The sequence below is a fragment of the Carcharhinus amblyrhynchos genome, chromosome 2, assembly GCF_965287045.1.
Source record: "Carcharhinus amblyrhynchos chromosome 2, sCarAmb.v2.hapA, whole genome shotgun sequence".
NCBI classification, from domain to species: domain Eukaryota; kingdom Metazoa; phylum Chordata; class Chondrichthyes; order Carcharhiniformes; family Carcharhinidae; genus Carcharhinus; species Carcharhinus amblyrhynchos.
The window spans coordinates 85,063,337-85,090,465 of NC_137325.1; the positions used below are offsets into that span (position 1 = coordinate 85,063,337).

A 27,129-nucleotide genomic window follows, 5' to 3' on the forward strand; every position below is an offset into this window, starting at 1 on the left:
ATGTGCTCTGGACAAGAAGAGGGTAATATGATACAAGGAGGATAATATGAGAAATGACTCAATGTCACATTCTTTAAAAAGTTCCATTCATCGACTTAGAATAAGAACCAAAATACAAATTAAATCAACAATTCTAAAAAAGGTGCAATGAACCGTTGTTAGAATTGGATATCATAAAGTATGCCGCAAGAAGAATTTCAAAGAGAATCCTCTCAAGCCAAGTGTGTTCTGATAAAATGTTATTCAATTTAATATTTTAATTTACATTTCTGTCTATGTACAATGTACTGAACATTTGAAAACACACAGGTTAACACAATAAAACACTGTTGAATGCTAAAGGAGCACAGAGATGGTATGTGAATACACTCTGTTGTCAAAAGCAAGGCACTGCCCCTTTAACAGCTAGGGTTCCTGAATTCAGCCTGCAGAGTTACTCTGAGCAACCGGCAATTGTCGCAATAAATACAGGCAAAGCCATTACAATAACATGCATATAATCTTTATACAAATAAAGACATTATGCAACAAAAGTATTTTTGTATTAGTATGTGGCATCAACAGTATAAACATCATACAAAAACTTTTACGAACACGGAATGTTTAATGCAGCTGACTGCATCCCTTCTAGCACCTACATTCTTACAACTACAGTATTCAGTAAGACCTGCTGGGTTTGTAAAACAGTCTGGTGGGTTAACCAATTCTGACTCAGAAGATCTTGCCTTTGCTGTATTTCAGTATCCTTACGTCCAAGCTGTGTGATCATCCTTGAAACACTGCATAAAGTTTTCTTTAAAAATTAAAATGTGTTTTTTCTCCATATATTTTTCTCTTTCTAAGCAACATGTAAGTGCTCTTCTGGTTCACAAAGTGTCCCCGCGTCATTATGTACATTTATCAGTACAAATATCACTATAATTCAAGTTCAGGTAACTTTGTCAGTAAAGTTAGTGCCAACAATTCCTGTATTTTGTCAAATTCTTTTAGTATTACAATAAATTAGAGTTTGAAAAAAATAAAACCAACAAAAAAAATCTTGAAGTTGTAGCACTTTCAAAAAATTGCACTTGAACGTTTGAGCCAACAGCCTTTTATCGCTGCATTCTAAAATCAGAATTTTTCATCAGAGATGCCTTCTTGCACCACCACTTGCTGTACATATGACACATCAGGAGCTATACTAAAGGCATCAATCACAACAAAAAGCGTACTACCTTTGTAACAACTTTGTTGTTGACATTTTTAAAAAGTTTCCTATCACCCAAGATCATTGGGATGACATGTTACAGACTGAGAGAAGTCAGATAATCATTTCTACCATGACAGGTTTCGTTCCCAAGGTGCCACGTTAGCATTCCCAAAAGCAGCAAGCAGACAGTTTTTTAAAGTATAGGTCCTGCAGAGTAAAGCGTCAGGAAAAGTCCTTGGACGTGGGCAGTTCGAGCTGCTTTCTAGGGGAGAGAAGCCAGAGCACCAGCTGATGTTTCCGTCACAATCCACTTGGCTACTGAAGTGTGCACTTGCCAAGAAGAAAGAGGTAAGACGTCTCAGAAAGGCAGTGTGTCCAGAAATAGCTTGTCGATAATGGCCGGGGGTGGCACCAGGTCCTCTAGTTTTAGGTAGAAGATGCGTTGGAGCCCCTGTGTACAGAGAGAACGCAACTGAGGTATGATGCCCAGCACCTTAGACAATGGCTGCCCTTTGCTTTCCCCAGTACTGCTGAATGACATGTGTTCCTTCAGGCAGCTGATAATTCGTGATTGCAACTCTTCCACTTTCTTTGGTTCTTTCAACCCATGGCGATCTGCAGAGATAATGATAACCAATATTAAAAACCTAATATTCAATACACAAAAAAAGACACTGCTTTTTACTGAACCATCAATGCACTTTTAAAACATGGGTCAACCTATAAAATGTTACTGATGGAATGAGTTGGCTTATCAGGAAGGTAAGTTGTGGGGAGGACACAGAGGGTGTAAAGAAATATAAACAGGTTAAGTGAATGAGCAACAAGATGGCAGATGGAATATAATGTAGGGAAGTTTGAAGTTATTCACTTTGGTCATAAGAATAGAAAAGCAAATTTTTTTATTAAAAAGGTGAAGAGCTTGCAACTTTAATATTCAAAGAGATTTGTGTGCACTTGTACAAGGAATGCAGAAAGTTGGCATAGAGCTACAGTCAGCAGTTAGGAAAATGTACGAACATACAAATGAAGAGAAGGAGTAGGCCACTTGGCCTCTCGAGCCTGCTCGGCCATTCAATAAGATCATAGCTGATTGGATTGTTATCTCAACTCCATATTACTACCTACCCTGATAACCTTCCATTCATTCGCTTGTTAATCAAGAATCTATCCAGCTCTACCTTAAAAATGTTTAAAGATTCTACTTTTTGAGGAAGAAAATTCCAGAGACTCAACCCTCAAAAGTTTTTCTCACCTACGTCTTAAATGAGTGATTCCTTGGGGGTTGCTTCTCTAGCAGGCTGGGAAACTTAAGTGGAAAGCATTTAGTGGGTTTCCCACTTGCGTCACAGCCCCCACATGACTGAAGTCTCTGCGTCCATTAGCATCTCTTCCCCCTGCCAGGAGTGTTTCACTCCCACGGGGTTTACAACAGCTCCCACTATTGGGGAGCTGGTGGCCTGATCCCACTGGAGTAAAAAGGTGGGCCAAAGAGGTCAAGATTAAGGAGGGAGGTTGTTCCTTGGCATTGCCAGCTTGGCAATGCCAGCCTGCCCCCCAGCATGACCCAAGGGGCAAACTGGCAATGCCGGGGCATTTTGGCACTGCCTGAGCATCAAGCACTGCCAGATGAGTGGCATCAAAGGGGGCGGGGTGTGAAGGGGGTCCCATTGTCACCCTGCATTAGGATCATAGGCAGAGGGAGGCATATTGGGAGATCGGGATTGCCAAGGGGTGGAATGTGAGGGGCGGGGATCGGGATTGGCCCGGAAATGTCTGGAAGGCCAGTGATCAGGGCATGGGGAGGGATTTGCATGGCCAGCAGTGCAAGGTTCACAGAGCTGGCCAGCGATCAGGAGGCCAGCACTGCAGGGCTACTGCACATGCACCAGTCTCAGCACTGACAGATCAGCACATAAAGCAGTGGCCTGTTCAGCACTATGCTGCCGGATTCTCCAGCGGAAATAGATCCCCTAGGAAATTTTGTGATGCACAGAATGTAGGGGATTCATTTTGAAAATCCCGCTGAAAAAACCAGCAGGATTTACCCCAATTTTTTTTTTAATTACATAAATTTGGCACTTAGAATTTTTTTGAGAGAATCCTACCCCTTGGGGGCAATTCTCCATCGCGACCTGCAAATTTTCTGGTGGGGCAGGTCAGGTCAGGAGATTCGTATGCCGACCATTTCACAGGATTTGCACATGTGCTCCTGATGCATGCACGTCTCCCATCAGGGGACAGTCACAGTCAGGGCTGCGCTGGAAACCAGCAGAATGAGAAGTAAGTGATTTAAATCTTTTTAAAATGTATTTTAAATCTATTTTAAATGTGATTATTGGGCCTGGCATGGAACCTGCCAGGAGTACTTCACTCTGGTGGATTTTAGAGTAGCTCCCCACCTTTGGGAACTGATGGGAGACCCTGCTGGAATGAAGTGGGGGGGCAATTGGGGGCCTGCAAAGGGTTGGGCAGTGCCCCCAGGGCATGGGCATCTTGGTAGTGCCAGCCTGTGCCTCCTGGCACTGCCCAAGGGGCACCTGCCATCCGTCGGGGAGGGTCTCACCACTGCTGGATGTGGGGGGCTCGACATTGGGCCGCTCCAGGACAGGAACAGGGTCAAGGCTGACCCAGGAATTATCATGGAGGCCGCGATCGGGTTGTGGGGACGGGGGTGTGGCTGGAGGGGCAGCACTGCAGGGGTCCCGGGCTGGCCAGCAAACAGGGAGTCTGACAGATCGGGGCCACTGTGCATGTGCAGAGTTCCCAAACTGTCAGACTCTGGCGCGATTAGCCCCCTGCTCCTCACCCCCATCCTGGGTTTTTAATGATATTTACAATTGTGCAATGCAGAGGTCACTGAGTGCGGAGATTCAGTCTGGAGCTGCACTGAAAAAACAGTAGTGACCTAGAACAATTTTCCCACCAAATCAGCACTTTTGGGAGAATCGTCCCCCTTTATTTTTAAACAGCGAGCCCTGGATCTAAATTCTCCCACAAGAAGAAACATCCTCTCCACATCTACCCTGTCAATACCCCTCTGGATGTTAAATTTTTCAATCAAGTCACCTTTTGCTCTTCTCATGCATGAGGACACCGATCCCTCTGCTTTTTTGAAATCTCTCACCATTTAGATAATAAGCTTGTCTTTTATTCTTCCTGCCAAAATGGGCTATTTAAATTTACCCACATTATACTCCATTTGCCATATTTTTGCCCACTGGCTTAACTTATGTTTTTACATGACGTCATGTCCTCTTCACAATTTACTTTCCTATCTATCTTTGTCATCAGTAAATTTGGCAACCATACCTTCAGTCCCTTCATCCAAGTCATTTATATATATTGTAAAAAGTTGAGGCCCCAGCACTGACCCCTGTGGCACACCACTTGTCACATCCTGCCAACCAGAAAAAGACCCACTTGTGCCAACTTTGAATCCTGTTAGTTAATCAATCTTCTATCCATGCCAATGTTATGCTCTACACCATGAGCTTTTAATTTCCACAATAACCTTTGATGCAACACCGTATCAAATGCCTCCTAGAAATCTAAATCTTCTTCATCCACAGCACACATTACTCCTTCAAAAACTCCAGTAAATTGTCTAAACATGATTTCCCTTTCACAAAATCATGTTGACTCTCCCCGATTGCCTTGGAGTTTTCCAAGCGCCCTCCTATAACAATTTCAATAATGTGATAGATGTTAGGCTGTCTGGCCTCTAGTTTCCTGCTCTGTCTCCCTTTTTGAAAAAGGAGTTATAAGATTGCTAACGTCTAACCTAATGGATCCTTCTCCAAATCTAGGGAATTTTGGAAAATTAAAATCAATGCACTATCAGCCACTTCTTTCAAAACCTTAGGGTAAAATTCATCACAACCTGGGGATTTGTCAGACTAGAGACCCACGACTGATGATTGCAATCTTCAAGTTCCTCCCTCCCATTTCTGATTAACAACTATTCCTGGGATGTTACTTGTATCCGCTACAGTGAAGCTTGATGCAAAATGCCTGTTTAATTAATCTGTCATAGCTCTATTTTCCATGATCAATTCTGCAGGTGTACTGGTTGAAACCTTCTTTCTGTTCACGTCAGCAGGGTCTTCTGGTCCTACTAATGATAGGACCATGGGTTTTCCAGAAGCATGGTGTGGAGTCAATAGGAAATTCCACTGCAGCACCAGAAGATCCTGCTGCTAATGTGGGCCTCCCACTGTTAGAAAGATGCTGCGGGAATCCCACCCACTCTCTATGGGACTAACACTAACTTTGTTAACTCTCATTTAAAAACTATAGAAATGGAAGACAAATGGCATATTGGCCTTTATTGCAAAGGGATTGGAGTACAAGAATAAATAAGTCTTGCTACAGCTGTAGAGAGTTTTGGTGAGACCATGGCTGGGACGTTCCAGTTGTTCACGCTAGCGGGATCTTCTGGTCCCACCGACGGTGCACCCCAATGTGGCTTTCCCAGCAGTGATGGGTACATTCAGTGGAAAACCCTGTTGACAACAGGGGGACCAGAAGATCCCACTGCCTAGAATGGCAGGCCACCTCCCACCACAGCAAAACATGTGGCAGGTTGTATGGTAAATCCCGCCCCACGTCTGGAGTACTGTGTATAGTTTTAGTCTCCATATTTAAGAGGAGGTGTACTTGCATCGGAGGCAATACAGTGAAGGTTCACTAGGTTGGTCCCTGGGATGAGGGGGCTGTCCTATGATAAGAAGCTAAGTAAATTGGACTTACGTTCTCTACAGTTTTGAAGAAAGAGACGATTCTATTGAAAGCTACTAAATTCTAATAGGGTAGATTCTGAGAGATTGCGGCGGTTAGGAAGTCTAAAACACAGGGGCACAGATCCAGAATGAGAGCTCAATCATTTAGGACAGGGGAGGGGAAATTACTTCACTTGAAAAGTTGTGAAATCTTGGAATTCTTACCCTGGAGGTTTGTGAGTGCTCCATCATTGAATATGTTTAACACTGGGATAGCCAGATTTTTGGTCTCTCAGGGAACCAAGGGGTATGGAGAGCAGTTAGGAAAATAGAGTTGAAGCCCAAAATCAACTATGATTATAGTGAATGGTGGAGCAAGTTTGACAGGCCATATGGGCTACTCCTGCTCCTGTTTCTTGGATTGTCTTCAGTCTCAACTCAAAAGACTCAAAAATGATTAGTCTGGGAAAAAGAAACAATTAGAGTGATGATTCTATTCTGGAGACTAATGTACACCTTGCAGCAGAGTTAAGGAGCTTTATTCTGAATGGGCCTCTGATATCTAGAAACATTTGCTACCAATGCTGAGTGTTGAGAATGCAAAGTTGTTCACTTCTAATCTATGTAAGTGCAAAGAGTCATCATAAATCATCTAGGGCGAGTACTTCATGCCAACAACTTTACTTCTGTTACCATCCTTTTTGGTCCCACAAAGCCTCCAGTTTCCTTGTGGTAAATTATGTCAACATTTCTCATTCCCATTTCGACTGTGTAGTTGCAGACTCTGGTCACTGGGTGCCACTGTACTTCTGAATTCAGCACCCACTCCTCACCATCTTGTTTTTCTTTAATGCAAAGTGGGGTCATATAGATAATAATGTTTCTACTTCCCGAGGTGATCAGAGTTATAAACTGAAAAAAATAGTTCTTGTTTCAAAGCCTCTGGCAGTTTAGAATGTTTTAGTGGCTGGTTTGGAGAGTGGGGGTGGGGGAGACTGCTGACAGGAATGAAACAGAAGCAAAAGGTAAGGAGTGTGACAATGAGGGGTAGAAATACAACACAGAAACAATAAAGAATGAAGGGTGGAAGGAGAGTGGGAGGTTAGAGTATTCTGTGGTGACAGCAAGAGATGCACAGCTACAGAAGCATGGGACAAGTTAGTTAGAGCTGCAACTTTTTCGCACTGTTCTCCAGTTCCATTGCAAAAATACAGCCTGTTCCCTTCAGCTCACCTCCTCATCATACTATCACTGCGCACAAGGAGAAAGAGGCAGTAGGCAGACAGACAACAGAGAACACAGAGAAAAGGCTAAACTGAAAGGCAAAGAGCCAAAAGGGCAAGATAAACAAAGAAGAGGTTTGAGAAGATACCTAAATGAGGGTGTAATTTCCTACAAGTATCGCCACAGGAAATCCATTAGTAAACTGAGAAAATTACTAAATTAACATTAATGCAATTAAAATAATAAAGTTGATCTTTAGAAAATTGTTCAGTGTAAAATTTTATTAAACAAAAATTTGTGATTGAGTTTTATGATGTCAATAGAAAATAAGCAACCTGTGATCGAAGCTAAACAATTACATTTTCTACCCCCTCTCAGAGTTCTAGAGAACTTTAAGATCCAGAAGGACTTAGGAAAAGATAAATTTAAAAACTGAGAGGGAAATGTCAAAAAATGTAGAGCACAGTAACAATTTGAGTAAAATGGATCAGGAAGAGATAAAAAAACTTAAAAAAAGGCCACAAGATGTAGGAGCAGAAGTAGGCCATTCAGCTCATCAAGTCTGCTCTGCCATTCAATGAGATTATCACTGATCCGATATAATAACTCTTTTTCCACTTTTCTGTCTTATACTTATAACCCTTGATTCCCTTACTGATTAAAAAATCAGTAAAAAGGTCATTAAAAACAGTATAAACAAAAACAAAGATGATAAAAGGGAAAAATAGAAAAAAAGTTAAAAACTAAGGGCTCTGGTTGGAGTTTTCCAGCCATTCACAGCAGAGGGATCTTTCTGATCCTGCCAATGGCAGGTCCATGCTGTGGTTTCCTGTTGGTGAGGGGTGCATTCAACATGAAACCCCATTGACAATGGTGGGACCAGGAGGTCCTACCACGGCCAATGGTGGGCCACCTCTGCTGCCATGGAACATGCAGGAGACAGGGAAAATACTGCCCAGTACCTCTGATTGTGCCAAACGTTTAAAATAAAATAGATTAATAACTATCACAAATAGGAATAAATTATGTTTGATCGAATTGTGCATGTGTTGGTCGTTTTGGTAATAAAAAAATGGGTTAAAGTTAAGGAGAGAAAAGATTTTAGCCGAAAAGACCAAGGTATATGATTACTTTAGATGGAGCTAAGATGCTCAAGTGCATTGATCTGAACAGGCACCGGAGTGTGGCGACTAGGACATTTAACAGTAACTTCGTTGCAGTATTAATGTAAGCCTTACTTGTGACTAATAAATAAACTTTATTTTAAAAGGAGCAAAAATCAAATGTGGGGCTAGTTTATAGATCTAGTAACAGTCATTGTGGTGTTGGCCAAATAATAAGTGAAGAATTTAGAAGCGTATTTAACAAGGTAGTCACCATAAGAACTTTAATCTTCATATAGATTGGCAAAACAAACATTTTAGTAATACTGTGTGGTCAGGATCATGAAATGTATTTTTTTAGTTCAGTATACGCCAAGGAACCAAGTAGGGAACACTCTTTTTAATCTAATTTTGAGTATGGAACAGGATTAATTAATAACCTTGTAATAAAGATGGCTCTAGTGAAGAGTGATCATAATATGGTGAATTTTATGTTGAATTTGAGAGTGATTTAATTAAGTTTGAGTCTAGGGTCTTGAATCTGAACAAATCAAACCAAATAGATATGAGGGGTACAGTCATGGCTAACAAGTATTCGATTAAAGTAGAGGCATCTAATGCTGCCAAAAGGGGTAGCAAGCCTGGGAATTGGGAACATTTTAGAATCCAGCAAAGGACGATCAAGAAATGGATTGCGAGAGAAAGCAGAATGAGTGTAAATGATCATGAGACATAAGAAAATTCACAAAGCTTCTACAACAAAAAAGATTTAGTGAAAATAAGTACTCAACCTTTAGGACAGAAGAATGAGAAATTATAATGGGAATAAGGAAATGGCAGAAACATTACAAATATTTTGTACCTATGACAGAAGACACAAGAAGCATTTTGGGAATACTGGGGAGCTAAAGGTCAAGTGAAAATAAATGAGAAATAGGACTGGACAAATCAACAACAAATCCCCGGCTTTGATGGCCTATATCCGAGAATTTTAAAAGTGGTGGCTACAGAGAGCTGGATGAATAGCTTTTGGTTTTCCAGGATTCCCTAGATTCTCTAAACACCCTGCGGATTGGAAGGTGGTAAATGTTATCCTGCTAATCCAGAAAAGGGAGAATACAAGAAACTATAGACCAGTTTGCCTGACATTAGTAGGGAAAATACAAGGATCTATTATTAGGATCACAATAACAGGACACTTAGAAATTTGGAATATAAATGGACAGAGTGAATACAGATTTATGAAAAGGGAAATCATCTTTGACAAATCTATTAGAATTATTTGAAACTGTAACTAGCAGGGGAGGAACCAGTAGAAGTAGTGCATTTCAATTTTGAAAGAACATTTTGATAAGGACTCATGGAATTGCATGTAATATATTAACTTTGAGAATGGGTTAACAGAAACCGGAAGTAGGAATTGGAGATTCATTTCCAGTTTGGTAGGCTGTGACTTGTGGGGTATCGTAAGGAGGATCTCACCTAGTTACAGTTGAGATTCATGAGGGGACCAAATGTAATGTGCCCAAGTTTTCTGTCAATACAAAATTAGGTGGGAAAATAAGCGGTGAGGAGGAATTGAGGAGGTTGTAAAGGAATTATGGATAGGCTAAGTGAGTGGACAAGAATGTGACAGATAGAATCTGGATGTAAAAGATTCTATTTTACATCCGTTTTGTTATGAAAAATAGAAAAGCAGAATATTTTTAATTGGAGAGAGATTGGGAAACGTTACTAAGAGGGAAAAAAGAAGGGTGGGGGCAGGGGGAGGGGAAGAGCATGAAAAAATAATGGCTAGTAAAACTCAAATATATTTTATAAATACATAAAGAGCAAAATGATAAATAAGGAATGAGTAGGGCCTATTTGAGACCAAAAAGTAATCTGTGTGCTCAGGTGGAAGACATTGATATAGTTCTTAAAGAACGATTTGGATCTATCTTTACAAAAGAGGGATGATGCAAACAATGTAATTAACAAGGAGAAGTTTGAATACTAGGTGGGATAAATAGTGAGAGAAATATTGAATGGCTTAGCATCTTTGAAAATTGATAATTTATCAGGTTTGGATGTATCCCAGGCTGCTAAAAACAGCAAGGGAGGAAATAACCAAAGGCTCTGACCATAATTTTCTAATTCTCTGGCTACAGGTATTGTGCCAGCAGGTGGAGAATGTTAATGTTGTACTGCTGTCTGAAAAGGGACTAATTACAGGTCAGTCAGCTTAACCTTGATGATGGGTTAAGTATTGAAGAAAAATTCTGAGAAACAGTAGTAACTGTAATTTAGAAAAGACATATTAAATCAAGGATAGCCAGCATGGATTTACATAAAAACATTGATTACGAGAGTAGACAATTCAGCCCCTCTGCTCTGCCATTTAATAAGATCATGGTTTATCTGAATGTGGCCTCAACTCCACTTTCCTTTCTACACCATATATCCTTTAACTGCCTTGTCAATCAAGAATCTATCCAATCCAGGTTATGAGGCAGAGTCATAACCCTCAAGAGAAATAAATTCTTTTTATCTCCATCTTAAACAGGAAACCCATTATTTTTAATTTGTGCCTTAGATCTAGACTTTACCACCAGGGCAAAATATCCTTTTAGCAATCCAGCCTATCAAGTCCTCTCAGGATCTTATGAGTCTCAATGAGATCACCTCTCACTCTTCTAAACTCCAATGGATACAGGGCCAACATGTCCAACCTTCATCAGCTGAGTGAACCTTCTCTAAATGCTTCCTAATACATTTATGTCCTTTCTTAAAATAAGGAGACTAAACTGTAAACAGCACTCCGGATGTGGTCTCACCAATACCTTATACAAATATAACAAAGTATCCCTACTTTTATATTCTATTCCTCTTGAAATAAATTACATCACTTGCTGCAAATGCATGCTAACTTTTTGTGATTCATGTCCCAGGATAACAAATGCCCCTGTAATTCAAGAGTTCTGAATCTCTTCATTTAATTAATATGCCTTTTTCACTCTTCCTGGCAAAATGCACATTATATTCCATTTGCCTGCCAATTAACCAATGTTCCTTTGAAAACTCCTCTTCACCAGCAAATTTAACAGCCAAACAGTCTCTTCATCCATACAATAATGGATTGTAAATAGTTGAGTTATCAATTTAAGCCTACTGTCAGAATATGTTACCCGCTACACCACGAACTCTTATTGCTTAGTAGTAATTTGATGTGGTGCCTTGTCAAATGCCTTTTAGAAGTCTAAGTATACCACATCCACAGTTTCTCCTTTATCCACATCTCTTGCTAAATCCTCAGAATGTTAATAAATTAGCTTCATTGCAATGTACAAGGGCTTGACAGTATAGATAGTGGGAAAATGTTTCCCCTGAATATGACATCTAGAAATAGGGGCCACAGTTTCAAAATAAGAGATCAGCCATTTAGGACTGAGGAGAAATTTCTTCAGTCAAATGGTTGTGAAGCTTTGGAATTCTCCACCTCAGAGTGTTGTGGATGCACAGTCATTGAATAACAGTATATTTAAGACATATGATGACAGATTTTTGCTTTAAGGGAATTAAGGGCTTGGGAACAATACATGAAAATGGAGTTCAGGTAGAAGATTGGCCATGGGGTTTTGAATGGCACAGCAGGCTCAAAGGGCTGAATTGCCTAATCCTGCTCCTTTTTTAATATTCTTAAAGTGGGCAATCTGGGTCATGGATACAATTATACACAAAATAATTGGAGGCTAACAGATTATCTAAAACTTAAAGGGAGGGATATGATAATATTAAACCTAATAATGCTTAAATTAATCACTAGGATTCCAGAAATTCTGGTAGGGAGGTGACAAAAAGATTGAAGAGGTAAAAGATAATACGGGAATGAAAGTGCTCAGAGAGTCTAGTTGTGGAAGTTGAAGCTAGGGAAGAAATATAAAATTAATGTTTTGCAATGATATTAACAAACCACAGTGGAAAACAGAACCTAGTTTAACTAGAAGTGGAGACAGAACAACTGATAGTAACCATAAAAAGGGAATTCGTTCTGAATGCATAATGAGAATACGTGGTGGATACAGCAATAGACTCTGAAAGTATGACCCTAGGCTGTTGAGAAAAACTAGAATTGAGGTAGAGGATCTGGCGATAATTCTTCATTTTTTAAATATAAATACTATTTTTTGGGTCTTGAGTGGTCAATGCTAGACCATTGTTCAGAAAGGATGAACCAGAAAATGATGGACTAGTGAATTTACCTTCTGTTATCGGTGCCTCCTCTTTAAAATACATAATGAGATAGTAATTATTTATAGATACATATGTTAAATTATATGTTGATTGGTTATACCTAATTTATTAAAGTCAAGTTGTGTTTGTTGAACTTAATTCTTTTTGGAACAAATGACTGATTAGACATGGGGTTGTCAGTAGATGTAGTGTATATGGATTTTTATAACTATTGCATAAAAGGTGTACCATAGCAGGCTTTTATATATAGATATGAATTTTTGTTTATATCTCCACAATACTTGAGGAAATATAGCAGTTTAGATTTAAAGTTTGGTAACAAACAAGAAATAAGGCATTAGGATAACTGAGTGCTCCTTGAACTAGAGAATAGTATGCGCCTGGGTGTCAGTCCAAATTCTGGTTTCTACTCATACGTATATACATTTATAAGGGTGTGTAAGAACATTATTTATAAGGGTGAATTATGTGCTTCTTTCACATAAATCCTTGAAACCAAGAGTGCAGGAAAGATAAGTCACAAAGCTTAATACAATGTGGGCTTTATAAATATGGGCATTGGATACAAAAGTCAAAGAAGTAAAACATTTCTACAAAATATTTGAGTTCTGCGTAAGGCATAAAATATTGCACATTTTAGAAGAAAAATTAGAAATTATTTTGAAGCAGAGAAAGACATAAAGGTTAGGGGAGAGATTAGGGTAATGGGATTAATTTTTGGCTCTGCCAAAGTGATGACAAGTACATATTGAGCCTTATAGTCTCCTTCAGGGCTGTAACTATCTTTTCTCTATCAATGCCCCTCACAGACAGAAAGTTCTAATGTCAAATACTCACTCAATTTAATAGTTTTGCTAAGTTTGGGAGTAACTTGTAACTAAAGTCAGGAGGTTCAAATGATGAACCCTGTTGAACGCTAAACCTGAGACAATGATTGAGAAGCTGGCAATATAATTCCTCAGGGGCGAAGCAAATTGTTCCTCTGGTTTACAATAAACATAGCCCAGCACAAACCAATCAGGTCATGTGAATTTCATCATGACATTACATGTGAACTTTACCCATATTCCCTTAGAACATCAATTTCAAAATTTTATTCTGTATGGATCAGTAAGCAGCCCATGTCTATGAAATGCAAGGTATCTAGTAGCATCTCTGACTTAAAAAATGTTGCAGTAATGTAACCTATTGACCCATGATTGGTTTGTTGTAGCATTGAAGTTTGGCTTGTGCTGGCAACTGGCAACATCTAGACTGAGACCTAATCAGGAAAGGGGTCTTCACTTCAAATGGAAAAAAATAGAATAAATCCACCTAGGCCCACAGCCATAATGCCTTCTATTAGCTGAATGTGAAGAAGTTTTGGCTATAGTCATTATAGAGAAGTATTTGACCTGTCCAATTGTGTCTCAATGGATGAACTGGGGCAAAAGGAAAAGGTAAAAAAGAGAAACTTAAGTAACTTTAAATACTTTTTAAAAATATATCCAAAATGTATTTCTGGGCTACATATTACTGATAAACCATGGAAACCATTAATTATTCTCCAGTTGGAGACCAGCATTCCAGCTACAGTGCAGCTATCAGCATCATAAACACAGTCTGGAATTCCTCATGGAATCCATTTGTGACTCAAGAGTTAACCCAAAATAGCACAATGGTTATTTCTCATATTGAATCATGTTTACATAGCTTCCTCCAAATTGCTTAGCCATCTAAAACTTTTGAAACATATATGAGTGGATTAAGCAGTAGATTGGTGCAGAGATAGTAAATCACACATCACTACCCAGCAGGATAAATGCTTGAACTTGTGACTGCATTTATGTGACTGACCAGCTGGACATCTGAATCGATTCCATTTTGGGGAAAAAAAAGCAGGACATAAAAACTGCAATCTGTTAATGCATCTTCAACAAGGCCCCAAGCAGATCCCTACAACATGTAACCATTAAGCCAGCAAAATAGTTTGCAATTAATTGTATTCAAGATTAAAACCAAAGCAATACTGCCAGCAGTTTCACTGAGGCAAAAGTAACTGAGATTTTATGCTTAGCATAAAACCATAGGATAGAAAGGTAATAAGCATAAATCATGTGTTTACAAATCCACTGATAAAAATAGATAAATATTCCTACCTGTGATCATAACTAGAGCTGCTAGACACGCAAAAGCTGAGACATCAAAGTTAAGGCTTTGTAAGTTTGTAGAGAATTCCTTGATTGTGTCAAGCCATTCACCAAATCCACGAAGGCACTGAAGTCGATGCAAGACAAGCCCATTACAGAATACAAACTTATCCTCTGCTGGAGCAGATCTGTAAAAAATTATTAAAATGATAGTTAATGAATTGCAACATTATAATTATACCATAACCTATGCAACATATGATCAGTAGCACACTACATTATCCAAGTGATCTAAGATTATAAACTCAATTGTCCAGAGAGAGGGATTTTTATGCAAGTATTCCTTGGCAGCAACATTTTGATGTATATTCATTGTATGCAATACGTGTGGCAGCATACATGTACAAAGGATGATAAATAAGCTTACAGAAGGTTGCCCTAGATTATTTTTCTGGAGAGCAACAACGCTGTTGGGTTTCACCGTTGTACATGTTCCTTGATTCAATATCTGGTGCGTTTTCAATGTACACCATAGATTGCATTTAGAAAATTTGACACACTGAATCTTGAACGATTTGGTTACATTCCAAATATCTTTATTTAGTCAATTATTTAGCAGTATGCTTACTAACTGTGAAGAAGTTCATTTCACTTTGCCTGACTTCAATGATAAGCATATTTTCTTTGCCACCTGGTGTCATTGCAAGCTGATGTTTATCTGAACAAGCAGCAAAAGTAAGAAACAGTAACTGTATAACTAACACAAACCTGATCATCTATTAAACATTGCATATGAAAAGACAAGGTATAAATAACATTTGTAAAGATGGGCAATTTAGAATAATGATGGAAAATACTGGTAATGCACAAGATTAGTCAACACCTAAAAGTGATTGAAAGTTGAAAGTCTCATAACATATAAAATGTTAATTATGGCCAAGAATATCCATACCTTAACTGGAAGTAGCACTGTTTATGCACATACATGGAGTTACTGCTACACAGTATGGTGGCACAGTGAGTAGCACTACTGCCGCACAGCACCAGGGACCCAGGTTCAATTCAGGTCTCGGGTCACTGTCTGTGCGGAGTTTGCACATTCTCCCCGTGTCTGCATGGGTTTCCTCCGGACGCTCCAGTTTCCTTCCACAGTCCAAACGTGCATGGGTTAGGTTGACTGGCCATGCTAAATTGACCCTAGTGTCAGGGGATTCACAGAGTAAATGAGAGGTTTTGGGAATAGGGCCTGGGTGAGATTGTAGTTGGTGCAGACGTGATGGATCAAATGGCCTCCTTCTGCACTGTGGGGATTCTACGATTTCTACCGAAGAAACATGACAATGCAGGACTCACCCAGATGAAATTCTGATCTATATTTTATTTCTCTTGGCATGATAAATGACTTACTGTACATTTCCAGCATTTCAAATATTTTTCTGGATTCTACTTCCCAACTCCCAAAATCAAAGCCAATTTCTTTCAAAATTACCTGTAATTGATGACAGCTATATGTTTTATGATATCAATACTCTGAATTTTACAGAAGGTGGGTGCTATAATCACATTTTATAAATAACGTGCTGTCATCTGAACTAGGTGCCAATGTACGAAATATCCTTGGAGTGCACATTTCTGGTTGTTCATTTCCTTTTTTTAAAAAGAGTACACAGAATGTGACCTTTGTGATTTTGAATCTGGCACACTTTTTCGGGAACTATGAAATTTACCTGTGGGAGAGTTTCAGTACAAAGAGTTCGAGGAAGGCAGATTCGATGAGCAAAGTCTGATCTTCCTTCAGGAGATCACTAAACCCTGGTATTTTTTCAGCCCAGCTGTGTGTGATCTCTAAAGATGTGGCAAGGAGGCCATAGAATTGATGGACGTATTCAGCATCAGTTCCAGATGTGGGCTGTTCAGTAGCACAGAACTACAAGGGGAAAAAATGCAACATGTCGGTGAAAGGTCAAATTGCATTATACAAATTATATTTTCCAATTCACACAACAGAAGAAGGAAATAATTGTGCCATAAATTTTGTATCTTGTTTATGGAAGAACTTTTCCAATATTCATCCTCAGATTTTTTTCTATATATTCCATTCCAACTTTAGGGCATGTCTTAAAAATTAGTTATGTTTCACAAGTAACTTGAATTCATATTATGCTAATATGTACTTATGGAAATAAATTTCCAATTGTGAGTAGTGATCTGTAGTCTCTGTCATTGCACACATGATCTCCAGTCATAAGAGAGAATGATCTATATTTGTTCAATATGTAGATACAAACACTTTATAAAGCTCACCTTTGTTGCTAAATAAGCAACTAATTAATTGAACCATGATCAAATGCATTTAGGCATTCCTTTGAACTGATAATATCTAGGCAGATGCAATAAATCAATAGCATCATTAGTTTTGAGCAAATGTTCTTCTTTCCTACATTAAATGAAATTAGTAAATTGCTTTCAATTATAACATTCCACAAATCATTCCTTCATATGCCATCCTCAGTTTTGACTAAAGGCTGTCATGAAGCATGAAACTGGTGAGATTGTAAAGTAATTGCAATTTCAGAAATGTTTGCTGTGTGATCAATTTCATATATCAACCCCAGTAAGAACTGCATTGAACTGATTTTGCACTTGAATTCAAGAAAAAATCTCTAATGTTTAAACAAAAGCTGGTAAATTCTAAATGTTAAAAAAACAGTTTGTTGCTGCACTAATTGCAGCTTGCACTGTTAGCTAGAAACGAAATATGTTGGTTGTAAATTTAAATTACCTAAATAATTTCCTCACTACATGGGTAAAGTTAACATCTTAAAATATATAATGGTGTAAATCATTTTGTCTTCTGTTTTTTGTGCAATAGGCATGAGGGAGGGATAGCACTGCCACCTTTGGAGTGACTCACCCTGTATTAGTCCTCACCTTCAGCTAGCCCTCAAAAGTACATACGAATGAATGGTGGACACCAATGTAAATAATTTAATAGAGTAGAATCCCTACACTGCAGAATGAGGCCATTTGGCCCATCGAGTCTGCGCCAACAACAATCCCACCTAGATCCTATTCCCATAATCCCATACATTTACCCTGCTAATCCCTTTAACCAGTGCATCCCAGGACAGTAAAAGGGACAATTTAGCTTGGCTGATTCACCCAACCCGCACATCTTTGTTTTTTTTAAAACAATACAGCTTTAAGAAATTTTGAAAATATCAAAATGAGGAAAAGGCCATGATTTCCCACAAGAAGCAAAAATGATAGCAGCCCATGAACTGATTGTTACAAAACTAGTGGGGATCAGCAAGATAATTCTTGTCAGTCACCTGACACTAGAGCTTAAAAAAGACATAGCTACACTCTTGCTAACGGGTTAAGTTATGAAGCTTCTCTCTAGAGAAAATGCCTGTTGTAACCCAAGTATTGTTTTTCATTATTTAGAATGAAGTCTATTGGTATTTACACAGCTCTGTAATTGTAACTAGGAAATCTTGGAATGATCACTTGAATGTGTTTCTCCATTTGGTTTATTACAGAGTTGCTTTCTAATTTGCTATCAGGCACCATCATGTATGTTTGCCAACAGTTTTCTTAAAGATAGATGGAGTTATTTTTAACTCCTCATTCCTTCAATTTTGAGTCAATGCTGTGGTATACATTACAGTAATCTACATCAAAAATAGGACGTTCATATTTTGTTCAGAAAGATTATAGAAAAATACCAAGAATATGTTCTGAAACCATAAATAATTTAAAATGTGATTAAATTTTGTCACCTTAGTGTTTAATATCACAAAATAAAACAATGACTTAAGTAGGTGTGATATAATCATTTCAGAGTATACATCATTTTATGGTAGCAGTTATCGTTGCTGCTAGTGTTAAGATGCTATCTGTTCTCCCACTGTCTTTACGATGCTCTTCCTTACCTGGGTGTAGTTGTGGCTGCTGGGAGTGGAGTCTACCAGTGCTCGCACAAGAGCATTCATCAAACTGATTGGGGGTGAGGGCGGAGATGGTTCCTGGAGAGGGCTCTTTGGTTTAGAGGGCAGACGACCCCTTCTCCCTTTTAAACTATCTGTCCGGACCACTGAAGAGAGGAAAGATTTTTTTTAAGTTCCACATATAATTACAGACGCGAAAGGAAGTGAACTAATGGAGTTAAATAGAAAACAATATACCTTCAAACTTCTGGGCTACGGTCAACATTTCATCAATTTACAGATTATGTAGAAGGGATGTTAAAATTGTAACACTACATTGTGAATTTTTTTTAAAAAAGGACATTTTAGATCTAGAAGTTTATAATTTGAGAAAACGTTAAAGCCACATCTCGATGAGTATTATTGTGGTTTTGTTTTGTTGGTTGGGTTTCCTGTTCGGTTCATTCAGAGGAGTCTATTACTGCACTATCCTACCAAGTATTTACAACATGCTTTTGAAGATCGAGAAAGAAAAAACCTATAAACAGGAAATGCACAAAAAGCCGACCAAATTGAGAAGGTCTGGTTAGTTAAAGCATTCAGATTAGCACTGCTTTCTCTCACTCAATCTAAATTGTGACAAATTATAATCACAGCTAAACAAAATTATCGCCAATCGTTTTTTTAAATGAAAACTGGAGGGGAGGTGGATGAGGTTGGGTGTTGGAACGCTGCTGTTAAGCCTTCACGGCTAATCTAGCACACAGCTCTCACCTTCTTTAACCATGCCCACACTGAGGCACTTTTGGAACCTGCAGTACTGACACCGATTGCGCCGCCTCTTATCCACGGGACAGTTTTTGTTCGCCAGACAGACGTATTTTGCATTCTTCTGCACCGTCCTCTGTAAGGAACAAATATTATTACAGGATGTTTTCTTGTCAAAAAAATAGGAGCTGACAAAGCAGACTCTAATTACAATATGAAATGCGCCAACGCCACTCCGATAATTAGATAAAATTAATTTCCTAACACGTTAGCCTGCAGGAAAAACAATTTTACTGGTGTTAGCTCCTGACAATGAGAATCAGCCAGATCCGTGCCGGAGAAACTCTCAAGAGACAGGCAGCTTTAAATGATGAAATTATTTCTGAAATTACCGGGTCATCACATGATACCGTTGGGTATAATATCCCTCCCTCTTAATATACCCCCGGGGATCGTTTTCCACTTGGCTTATTCCCGCGGTGATTACTGACCTTATTAAAACAAGTTTAAAATGATTTGAGGTAGCGTTTTCTTAACCAACGTTGGTTTCGAAATAAAAAAACCCTGGCTTGGATTTCGCTAATCAAGACTGATCAGTACAATTTAAATCACATTCGGGGTTAGAGTTTAATTAAATGCTATATATCTTGATAAAATAAATGATATAGCTAGACTACTGCTAACGGGTTAGGTTAACTGTACAGAAGTCAGATGCCCTTCTTGGTAGAGAGCTTGGTGGAAGGTGGAAAGTGGAAGGTAGAAGCTGGAATCCACCACTCCACCGCCACCGCGCCCCCACCCCCACCCCCACCCCCCCAACTGACACGGGTTGCTTCACCAGATGGGAAAAGTTTGGTAAATCGTTACGTTTACAAAAGCAACAACGGCAGAAGATAACTATTATAATAATTATAGATTGCCCACCTTTCGCGAGCTCCCCATTCAGCGGAGCAGTTGAAACGACCATTAAACTAATTGCTCGTAACAATGTAGCATTTCCCAGTCTATCATTGTCTGAGGGAGGGTTGTTCACTTTTGCAAATGAGACTCGCTTCCTGCACCGACTAGAAAGTACCATCTCAGCCAAACTGCCAAGATTGAATTGTCTTATTCTGAAATGACCCCCGTAACCTGCTCCGTGCCCCCACCATCCCCACACTCTCTTTTAGACAGAGCCTATTCCTAAATTCTGGCTGCCTTAACTGCAATCATCAAGTACAAGACCGCATTTGAAACTGCAATTCAATGTACAGGGGATCTCACGTGCTTGAATGTGGGGCATGGCAGGAGTCACAAGTTTTCACACACAAAAAAATTGTTTTAATTTTAATAAGCTATTTTAATAAGTCTGTTTAAGTATTTGACTTATTCTACTATTCTCCATTTCAGTTAGATTTCTGCATTAAATAATAAATTATCTGGTTAAAAAGCTGGCTTTGACAAAGTGTTATTTGGACTGGAAACGTCAGCTCTATTCTCTCCGTACAGATGCTGCCAGACCTGCTGAGATTTTCCAGCATTTTCTCTTTTGGTTTCAACTACCTGGTAATTCCGTTTATGATAAAATGTTCTTTCTGATCTTTAGATACCGAAACTTTCTCAGTCTCGATTCTGCCTCGCTCTCTTTAATTTTTAGCGCTTTTGCCGGTGAAATGTTTCCCTTCTGTACCCGATTGTTTGAAATTCGCACTAATTTTTGCCATATATAACTGCCATTCCAGTAAAAGTGGCTTGCTTTCAACTCTGTTCCTTCATCTGTCGCTGAAGTGTGTTAATTGAAGGATTTCTTGCTTTTTCAAGCACCTCATTTCGACATGCCCAATTCATAAAGGTGTTGCTGGATAGCGGAATTCGGCTATTCGCAGGTTGTATTAAGATCCCATTTCTCTTTCGAACGCATTCCTTCTAAAATCAGCCCAGACTGGGCACATTCTCCACCATTTCAGTTTTGTTTAATTACTGAGCAAGTTAAATAAGTAATTTCCAAGGTCAACTTATTTAAAATTAGGCGCATTCAACAAGTTCTCTCGCAGAATGCTTTATTTACTTGAACATTTACAATTCAAACGTATTTCATTGGTTGGAAAGCGCTGGGAGACGTCCGGTGGGCGCTAGATAAATGCATACAAGATAGACTTAGTCTTTGCAAAGTGCTATTTGCTTAGCGAATATTCCCCCCTCACCCACCCCCGAAAACTTTCCTTTTCGTCAATGATAAAAATGAAGATACACCGTACCTTAAAAAACCCTTTGCATCCCTCGCAGGTCCTCACCCCATAGTGCTGACAGGCTGCATTGTCCCCGCACACTGCACACATCCCCTCCCCAGAGGAGGAGCCTCGGTTGGGGGGAGACGGCAAGCTCTGGGCGCTGTGGCCGAGAGGCATCGGATGGAAGCTCAAACCCGACCCTTTAACTAAATGCAGTGGGTACTGGCGAGTGTCCATCACAGATTGTGCTGAAGTGCTCTCGGTTGCCAGCGGCATGCTCAATGTGGGTTCGTAACACATGTGGCTGCTGGAGGCTGGAGAATGTGGCGGAGACTGTTTGAAGGTGAACAGCGGAAATCTCGGCGGAGCGCTCTTCATGGGGGCTTCCAAGATATGACCTGTGGCCATGCAAGTCTGGGTCACTGGAGGTAACGCGTGAGGCTCATCCCACATGGATGTCTGTGGAGTTGTGAACTGCGGCGTGGTGGGGGTCGATGGAGGCGACTGCTTGAAGTAAATGGATGTCGATGGCATGATGTCCTCAGATGGATGCTGGATCGATGGCTGGTAGCTGTGGTGGGGAGCATCTTCCAGTTTAATGAAGGGTCTCTGAGAGGAAGAAGAGTGCATTTGATACACGCACGATGGTTTGAACTCATAGCTGCCCGAGTAGCCAGTCTCCATGAAGGTGCTGAAACTGGGCAGGGAGGTGGTGGCTGTGATTTCAGTGCTGCCCAGGTCCATGCCAAACTTCATATAGGGGGATTCAGTATTCACCAAGTCAGAACTGTACTCCCCACCATAGGCGTAATTCTGAGCTGCAAAACTGGCACCTTGTGGCGAAGAGCTGTATTGGGTCTGCACACAGGGCATGTCTAATTAGAAACAAAAAGACTGACGTTACTAAAAAGGTACTGTAGCACGATATGCACTCGTACTGCGGGAAAGGAAATGTTATTACAGAAGAGATCACACTAACTGCAAATTCTCTAAATCCATATTCCTGCTTCCTGGTTCAGTACCATCCCAGAAAATTAACTACATTTCACTGACACATTTTACCTTGAGGGCTAAAGCGTTTACCTTAAGTGGCGCTTAAAATAAGTCAGGATTTCTCTACGTTAATATCTGCACTTCTTCACTTAGTAACTTTTAAATTATTGGCGAACTGGGTATCTATGGTTGAAGACTCCAGCAACGTATGTCACTGCGTGACAATGCTTACTTAGAAGTATTTCTGCAGACAATTGTATTTGTAACATTTTACTTGTATTGCTCTAGTATACAACACTGTGGCGGGAGGGGAGTGGGAGGAGATGGCCTTTGTATATATCGTAAATAATATTTTTATATGTTGTTTCTTGCTAGTAAAGCAGCAGGCCATTTAGTGATCTGTGCTCGATAGCCGAGAGAGAGGCGGGCCCTGTGTGAAGATTTGAAGTCAGATATAGGAATTTTGCCTCCTATTAACAATAATGGTGCGACTAAGCATAGTACGAGCACTGCATTCAGTGTATCGTAGATGAATGAACTTTTTCAAACATCAAGCGGGAAAAGGGCCAGTTAGTGAAATGAAAGAGAATCCTAGATTTTTCGTGTAAAGAAAGACAATGGAAAACGTTGCATTAAGATCGTGCAATTGATGAGATCAAGTTTCAGTTTCAACGATCAAAAAACACCCAGTAACCATCGATACTGACTGGGAGTGGATAGATTATATTCTGAATATTACAGTATTACACCCAGCTATCACAACACATGGTAGAAATCCATTGCGAGAAATAGGGGGTAGACATCAGTGGACAAATTGATTCAAGGAAAGCTGCCAGCCATTTATCAGCTCTGTGCACGTTTTCGCTACATTTAAGCAACTTCATTTGCATATCTATCAAGCTTGTCCATCTATCGACCCCCCCACATACAGGCCGTTTTCATTTCGCTACACGTGAACACAGGTTTTTATTTGTAAAGTCCTCAATGCACGTGCAGTTTTCTGTATGTATAGGAACTTGAGTATTGACGGGTTTCACTATGTATACAGACACCTAGACATAACCAGCTTTTCACATGTCTACAACCCCCTGGATATACGCAGTTCTATATGTTCAGATCCTCGAAAGAGACAGGTTTCTTTCTATACCTATATAAACCCCTGGTTATCTGCAAGTTTCTATATGCATACAGGCCTCTGGCTATCTGTAAATTTCTTTCCGTATACAGACACCTGAACATAGGCTGTTCTATACGTTTAGACCCTCGAAAGAGGTATCTTTCTATGCCTATATAAACACCTGGTTCATATGCACAAAAACTGCTGGACATAGGCAGATTTCTATATGTATAGAGACTCCTGGGTATAGGCAAGTTTCTACATGCCTTCAGACTCCTAAACATAGGCAGTTCTATACATTTAGACCCCCAAAAAAGACTCAGGTTTCTTTCTATACCTATACAAACCTCTGGTTATATGCACAGAAGCTCCTGGATATAGGCAGGTTTCTGTATGTATAGATACTGGCAGATATAGGCAGGTTTCTGTATTATAGAGACTGGTGGATATAGGCAGGTTTCTGTATGTATAGAGACTGGCGGATATAGACAGGTTTCTGTATGCACAAAAACTTCTGGCTATACGCAGGTTTCTATATGTACAAAGCTCCTGGATATAGGCAGATTTCTATATGCGTGCAGACTACTGGTTATAGGCAGGTTTCTATATGTATAGAGACTGTTGAATATAGGCAGATTTCTGTGTGTATAGAGACTGCTGGATAAAGCAGGTTTCTATATGCATGCAGACTCCCAGACGTAGGCAGGTTTCTGTACGTATATATACAGACTGCTGGATTTAGGCAGGTTTCTATATGCATTCAGGCTCCTGGATAAAGGTAGGCTTCCCACAGAAATACAAACTCCTAGACATAAGCAGGCTTTTTTGTGGCGACTCCGATATATCCATAGGTTTCACTAAGTATGGACCCATAAACAACACATCTACCAATGACCTAGATTATGAATGGAGAATCCAGTCTAGCTTTGCTACCCAGTCCCATGACGTGTAACCGAGGTGAATGCTATTCGAATTATCCTCGCACGGGGAAATGTACAAGTGGACGATTGAAGTGGAAAACACGCTAAACAAAAGAAGGCGATAAAAAATGAATAGAAATCCTAACTATAGCACAAGAGAACGCAAAATAAAAATATATTTCCCCTTCGACATTTGTCCACCTACAATGAAGCATCATCGTCGCACTTCGCCTCCCCCCCTCCAACCCCAAGGTAGAGAATCTCCTGATGTTGCAACGAACCTTCACGTGTATGATACACTTGTGCGTGTATTCTGTTGTTTACATACAACCATGTCGCCTCCAGTGTGTGCGGCAGTGTGTACCTGTGTGTGCTGAGGGAGGGTGATATTTGGCTCGCTGAATGTTGGCTCGCTGGGCTGCCAGGGGCTCTGCCACTGTGGACGTGCTGTCTCCGGGCGAGATGCTCTGGGCTGGTCGCGGGTTTGACTCGGAGCTCCGGCTTGGCGGGGATAGTTCTTCCGAACCAAGATCTACATAGAGAGAACAATAAAGATCAGAGCCGGAGGGAGAACCAACAAGCGCACAAGCTCTCCTTTTGTCCTGCTCTGTTACAACATGAACACCCAAGACATCAGATGATGGTGATGTACAATCCCTCTCTCTCTCACACACACACACACACACTCAAAACCCATGACGGAAAGACCGAGACAAGAAGCTATAAAAATGTAACTTTTTAAAAATAAAAATCTCTAATGAAAATCGACCTCAAATCGACTTGCATCAAATCGCCACGCTTTAAATTACTGGGCAATGTGTTAGTTTAAGATGAGTAAACTTCATTGAATGGAAACTCAACTCAAACTATAGAGCTCTGCTTCCCTGGGGGATCCTCCAGCGCAGACACTTCGGTTGAAGTGGTCCAGCCTGTGTCGTTGTCACAGAGCTGAGTCACAGAGCGATGGTTTGGGAAACTTAGTAAATGTGAGCGACTCTTGTGCCTTCTGCCTTTGCTCAGCCATGCCATTCTTCTCGATTCTAGGTTGTCAGTGTAGCTCTTGGTTTTGCATGCCAGCCTTACGCTCATTGCACTTAGTCTCCATGTGATGTCACAGCTTGGAAACCATGGTTTTGAGATCACCCGGCACTCGAGCAAATCACAGGATTGAAACACACTCAAACTCCTGCAGCATTATTAAAAAACATACCAATTTTTGCTCCCGTTTGTCCCATTCGTGGAGTCGAACTCCATCAGTTGAGCTGCAGCGCCCTCTTTCAATGCGTTTAATCTGACCGCCACTTGGCAAAACTTTACGAAGTTACAATAACCCAACAGCGGTGTCATTATCCTTTTACAAAGTTTCACAGGGTTATACCACAGTTAAAACTCCGTTTCACAAAGGTGCTACAGAACCAAACCTTTCCTGAAAACGTTCAGCCAAATAGTGCTGCCAGCATTAAATTTTACTGGCTAAGACTAAGGACCTGATGAAAATCATGATAATCTGCCTCCTTTACGCTGGCAGGTATAAAACACATGACCTATTAGTGATAACTCAACTGGAGATCGTGGTTGAAGTAATTATAGCAAAGTCTTCAATCTCCATTCTTTTCCGCCTCTTATGAGAAATGCAGTCTTCATGGAAAATACCATTCAACAATATTACAGTTGCCTGGACACTCATAATCGGACAGCGACATCCTTTATAGGGCTGAGTCAGGTGTGAAACAGCGAGAAGGCGTTTTCAGAACTTGTGTCCCTGCCATCGGAAAGAAATGGTCACAACTACTTTTCACTCCCTGAGCTTCACTCAACAGAATCCAGCTGCGGGCGGAAATCGGCAGGAAAGATGTCGAGTTTTGGGTAATATCGTAGTCGCCTCTTACATCTCGCACTAAAGGAAAACATGTTTTCCGAATACTCTTCGCTTCTAGAAATGCCCTGGGCGGTTTGATCTATGTCACGTGGAATCTCGTTTTACTTAATTAAAAACAACCCTTTGCATTTAACAATCAAATCGCCCAGCTTCCTCGCTTGACTCCTTTTACACATTATTTTCCCCTCAGGATGAATGCTCCAAATCAGCAGGTTACCTAGAGAACGGGCGATGTCTCTTTAAACATCCGTCTTGTTATCAACCTTATTACCAGTGGTCTGGTCTCCCATACAGAGTCGGGCAGAACATTAACTGCGGGGAAATTTTTCATGTCATGTTTTAATTTTAATTTCATTTAATTATTACATAAACTCTTTTCTCAATCACATTTTCCTTTAAGAAAGGAAACTACCAACCGTACTGGAAGTCAGAAATGTCGCCCATGGCTGTGTAGAATAGTTTTTGAAACATGAAAAAATGTTAATATGCAAAATGAAAAAAAAGTATAATGTGGACTCTGACGTTGAGCTCAGAGATAGTAGCACATGTTTGTACCACCTGCATAATTCAGGATCTTACCCTATACAGACAATTATTTAAGACTCTATTTCTGACACCTTACTATTTACAAAAACACTGGGAATAACATTCTTGTAATTTCACTAATAGTTACGTGCCAAAATCACCACAAATAGTTAATTGAAAAAAATA

The 27,129-nt window shown here is 39.9% G+C and overlaps 1 protein-coding gene across 3 annotated transcripts in view; it reads right to left on the reverse strand.

The window, feature by feature from the left end:
• Positions 1-226: 226 nt before the first annotated feature.
• The window catches only part of nr4a3 (nuclear receptor subfamily 4, group A, member 3), a 28,033-nt gene continuing 1,130 nt past the window's right edge, over positions 227-27,129 (reverse strand). Inside the window, exons 1-8 of one of the 3 annotated variants that reach the window (XM_080208546.1) lie at positions 25,401-25,417; positions 24,904-25,071; positions 21,537-22,384; positions 19,306-19,435; positions 18,538-18,698; positions 16,330-16,529; positions 14,612-14,790; positions 227-1,807 (exon numbers count right to left, since the gene is read on the reverse strand). In XM_080208546.1, the coding sequence (XP_080064672.1) occupies positions 1,551-1,807; positions 14,612-14,790; positions 16,330-16,529; positions 18,538-18,698; positions 19,306-19,435; positions 21,537-22,382 (1,773 nt within the window). In that variant the 5' untranslated portion in view covers positions 22,383-22,384; positions 24,904-25,071; positions 25,401-25,417 and the 3' untranslated portion in view covers positions 227-1,550. Of the gene's footprint in view, positions 1,808-14,611; positions 14,791-16,329; positions 16,530-18,537; positions 18,699-19,305; positions 19,436-21,536; positions 22,385-24,820; positions 25,072-25,400; positions 25,418-27,129 lie in introns of those variants that run through there. The other 2 variants (XM_080208536.1, XM_080208527.1) reach the window with 2 other exon arrangements.